This window comes from Cotesia glomerata, linkage group LG6, assembly GCF_020080835.1.
Source record: "Cotesia glomerata isolate CgM1 linkage group LG6, MPM_Cglom_v2.3, whole genome shotgun sequence".
Taxonomy (NCBI): domain Eukaryota; kingdom Metazoa; phylum Arthropoda; class Insecta; order Hymenoptera; family Braconidae; genus Cotesia; species Cotesia glomerata.
The window spans coordinates 12,083,108-12,087,919 of NC_058163.1; the positions used below are offsets into that span (position 1 = coordinate 12,083,108).

General features: G+C 29.0%; 1 protein-coding gene across 1 annotated transcript; it reads right to left on the reverse strand.

Annotated features, from left to right (window-relative positions):
- Nucleotides 1-741: 741 nt before the first annotated feature.
- LOC123266844 (cold shock domain-containing protein E1-like) lies at nucleotides 742-1,994 on the reverse strand (the record flags this gene model as incomplete). The annotated part of the gene is given in 2 exon segments (XM_044731291.1): nucleotides 742-921; nucleotides 996-1,994. Coding segments are annotated over 2 exon segments (570 nt in total), but the record flags the coding sequence as incomplete, so codon positions are not given.
- Between the last annotated feature and the right edge of the window lie 2,818 nt (nucleotides 1,995-4,812).

The following is a 4,812-nucleotide window of genomic DNA, read 5'->3' on the forward strand; positions in this document are numbered from 1 at the left end:
AGGAAATCAACAGATCTAAAATTGTTAAACGTCTATCTTCTGTATGTATGGACAAAAAAAAATTTCATAAATTCAGTGTTCATTTTTTAGGATCTTGATTTTCAGGCGATAATGAGAAGCGAGTTTCATTTAATAACTTGACAAAATTCTAACCGCGCTTCATGCAGCCAGTATTTATTCTTTATCGAAGTAGATTAGAGTTTAGATTGATAATCGCTGTTTGGAAGGTGTTTTAAAATATATTGTAGGTGATACGAAGTTCACCGGGTCAGCTAGTATAAAAATAAAAATAATGATTTTTAAGATGAAAATCGTTTCTTGAATAAATTTTTTATTGCTTAAAATCGCACTTGTTAGTTAACAATTTTTTCTTACAAATGAATATTAAGGAATCGTTTTCTTTTTAAAAATCATTAGTTTTATTGTATCTTCAATAGTTCATAAGATATTAAATTTAAAAAAAAAGCCTCGAAAAAAATTTGTTTTTGGCCATTACTTCAAGCTCTTGAGCAATTATTTATTTACTTTCTGGTTATTGTTTGTAAAATTACCCAAAAACAAATCTCTATTCATTTTATATACCTTAACTATTGTAGTTATGAATTATACTATTTCACATATAATATCCTCTCATACCGTGGTATAAGAAAGCATATTTCGTTCTGTAAGCATTCTTATTAAATTAAATAAAAATTATTTTATATTGTAATGAGAAATAAATAAGATAAAAATGAATCTTACAACTTCAGGAGCAATTTTATTGACAGTGCTAGCGATTGGTTTGCCAGTTCTCCGGTCATAAGTCATTTCAAATTCCACCGGATCACCAATTTTAAGATGTTCTATTGTACCGCTAAACTGACTAAAGTGAAAAAATAGTCTTGCTTGCCGTTCACAACATTGAATGAATCCATACGAATGCTAAAAATGAAATGAGATCAAGTATATTAGTTTTTTCAATAAAATAATCGAATTTATGTTCAAAATTAACTTACCAATAATTTTTCAATTATTCCAGCTTCTCGTGGACCAGATTGGTCTTGATAAATAGAATTATTCGTAGTAGACTCAGTCGCATAGGTAATACCAACATCCATTCCAGACAAAGTACGATTATAGAATCGACTAGCGTTAGTACGTGATGTGATAACATCACTCGAGCAAGTGCCGTATGATGATGAATTTTTTCCGCATTCGTCTAGTGATTCCATAAAGTTATGATCGTTGCAGTAGTTTGAACCATCATGATAGTCATTAGTTGTTGGTTGTTGTGATCCACTGATAATACTTTTAGCAGAAATTGATATTGATTTATAATCAAGTATTGCAGGATCTGAATTAATAATTGGTGGATGAAATGTTTTCCACTGAGGATTATTAGACATTTTCACGGCACTTTTTCTTTGTGCACAGACTTGGAGTTTTAAAAAGATGAATGAAAATTTTTTTTTATTTTATTGTTACGTCTATTCATTAGTAAATTCAGTCCAAATAAAGTATTTTACTGTCTCCTTAGTTTCATTACATTAACATATTTATATATCGAAACAAGTAATTGTTATCTCACTGATCCGCTCAATTAAAAAAACAAAAAAAAAGGTATACAAAGAAAATCTTTAGTCTTTGAATATTTAAGTGTTTACATACATATCACAGAATGGTTCTTGGTACCTTACATTAATTATTAGTCCTTTTTACTTTATTTCATCTATTATTAATTAATATTTATATAAATTGAATAATTGTTAAGCTATAACAGTGTTACAAAATGAAACTTTCTTTCACCAAATGCAATCATAATCTCGAATATCAACTCATCTATTGATGGCCAGGATTTTACAAAATGAACTTGGAGGGCAAAGAGATGAAATTTATAATTACTTTTTTAATCCATCATTTGAATTATGTAATTCTTTAATTAATACTAGTTATCGCTTTCAAGTACTAAATTATTATTTTTTTTTAAATTGTTATTATTAATATTAGTATTATTAATTATTATTAATGTTATTATCAATATTATTTATGTTATTTTTATTATTTTGTAGCCACTTTTAAAAATTCAATTTTTTTCTTCCTTTTCATGAAAAACATAACACCAAAAATGTTATATTTTTATAAAAACAAAATTAATACTCTTTGGAAAAAACGTCTCATATCAGTTTGATTAATAAAATCAAGTTCGATGGTATTAACTTGGGTTACTGCTATTCATTAAACTTCGTAATGTATTTTATACAGAAATTATAGCATGAAGATATAAACAATTTTATTTTTAGTTCATAACCGCTTCGTCATTAATTATACTTGATGAGTAATAAACAATGTATGTACTAACTTTTCACACTTTTAAGGTAATAACTTTCACATAAATAAGATAAAACCAAAACATTAACTAATAAAAATAAATAGATGTTGACAGGTTAACCATCAGATGTCTTCAATGCGTGCTGAGTGTGACTGTGTTATATATTCTTTTTGTTTAAAAGTTACGTTTATTAAATTTAGTATCGAGATTAAAAATTGTCCTATCCTAATAGTTACACAAGCTGTAAAAAAAGAAAAAAAAATTGTCATTGATTCAAATATTGAAAATTAATAATTGACGATTGCAAGATCTAAATCAATAAATAATAATAAAGTTTACTGGCAAGAACGAAGTCATACTTGAAATTAGTATTTTAAATTATGTATATGGTGACTTATACTTCGAAAGAGATCAAATAATATTGAAATTTCCGTTTTTTGAAAAACGTACATTATCTATCATTTTATTTATCGTTCCATAAATTTTTATGATTTAAAAAAAATCTTGAAAACGATGTCAATATCTATGACTTACTTTAAACTTTTTTCAAAAATTGCAGTAATGTGAATGGATTGTAAGTCGTTATTTTTATGATTTTTTTTAATTTAAGAATAATGAAATAATGAATATTTTACTTTTATTCGACAGTCATTACGATACTTGTATATCATAAGAAAAAATACAACTATATTCTGCATAAATAATATTTTTAAGACGAAATTTATTGCTAATCATGTACAGCATAAATACTTCTATCAAAAATTGTATACTATTTTTTATCTATAGATATAAAGCTTGCAATCTTTACGATAAATGAAATTTCATAAAACTTACCACGACACAGCACAGCACTGACGACATACCGCCATGTTGGTTGTCAACATTAAAATAATAGTGTTCGACTTGTAATCGATGTATCGCTCTATCGATACTTTTCGATTCTTCTGTGTACGTTCATTTCGCCCTAAAACTAAGAGGATGGGGACACTTTGCCGACAAACTTTGGGAATTTTAAGTTTATAAGTTGGCATTACCACGAACTCTTATAAATCCATTAAGGAGTTCACACATAGTGAACAGAATGTCTTGTGCTGCCGTCTCTAGGATTATTAATGAATAGTATCATTTAAATTTTTTTACATATGCCGCCTGTTACTTCTGGATAAAGTAGGAAGTTGTATGATAGTGTTGCAATCAGTTAATAGATGGCTGATATACCCTTTATATCGAAATAAAATACTTTTCTCAAGACATATCTGTTTTAAGTTATAAAAAGCTTGATATCTGATGATATGTAAATCGGAGTCTATTATTAATTTATTTATATTTACAATAACAATAAATTAATATAATAAAAAATGTATTGAAGAAAAATTAAAATTAAATGAAAATAATATAAAATAACGAGTTTGTTTATAATTAATTTTATATTTATTAAAGTGAAAAATTATTTAATTCAATACAAATACAGCGTTTTTCGGAGTGACAAATAATAATTACTAATAAATAATTTTTTTTTTTTTTTAACACGCTTTTATTAACTTCACCTGTATGTTTGTATGTTTGTATGTAACTCTCCTTCGCATAAAGAGACTACCATAATGATATTATTTAAATTTTGATTATTATCAACCTAGAACCCAGGTGATGACCTTCCTAGTCATCCTCTGATGACCATCCCGAAGTTATATCTCGAAACCAGGTGTTTTCCTCCGTAGGTTTTCATCGGGAATGGCACAGATAAACCCGTACATTAACCCGGAATCCTCTGATGACCATCCCGAAGTTATATCTCGAAACCAGGTGTTTTCTCCCGTAGGTTTTCATCGGGAATGGCACAGATAAACCCGTACATCAACCCGGAATCCTCTGATGACCATCCCGAAGTTATATCTCGAAACCAGGTGTTTTCCTCCGTAGGTTTTCATCGGGAATGGCACAGATAAACCCGTACATCAACCCGGAATCCTCTGATGACCATCCCGAAGTTATATTTCGAAACCAGGTGTTTTCCTCCGTAGGTTTTCATCGGGAATGGCACAGATAAACCCGTAGATCAACCCGGAATCCTATGATGACCATCCCGAAGTTATATCTCGAAGCTATTTGTAATCTTTCTAGATCATTCCAGAAATTTCTAGACTTTTCTAGAACATTCCATACCGATTTCAGCCGTTGCACACGATTTGGAATCTTTCTAGATCATTCCAGAAATTTCTAGACTTTTCTGGAACATTCCATACCCATTTCAACAGTTGCACACGATTTGGAATCTTTCTAGATCATTCCAAAAATTTCTAGACTTTTCTGGAACATTCCATACCGATTTCAGCCGTTGCACACGATTTGGAATCTTTCTAGATCATTCCAGAAATTTCTAGACTTTTCTAGAACATTCCATGTACCGATTTCAGCCGTTGCACACCATTTTGGAATCTTTCTCTAGATCATTCCAGAAATTTCTAGACTTTTCTGGAACATTCCATACCGATTTCAACAGTTGC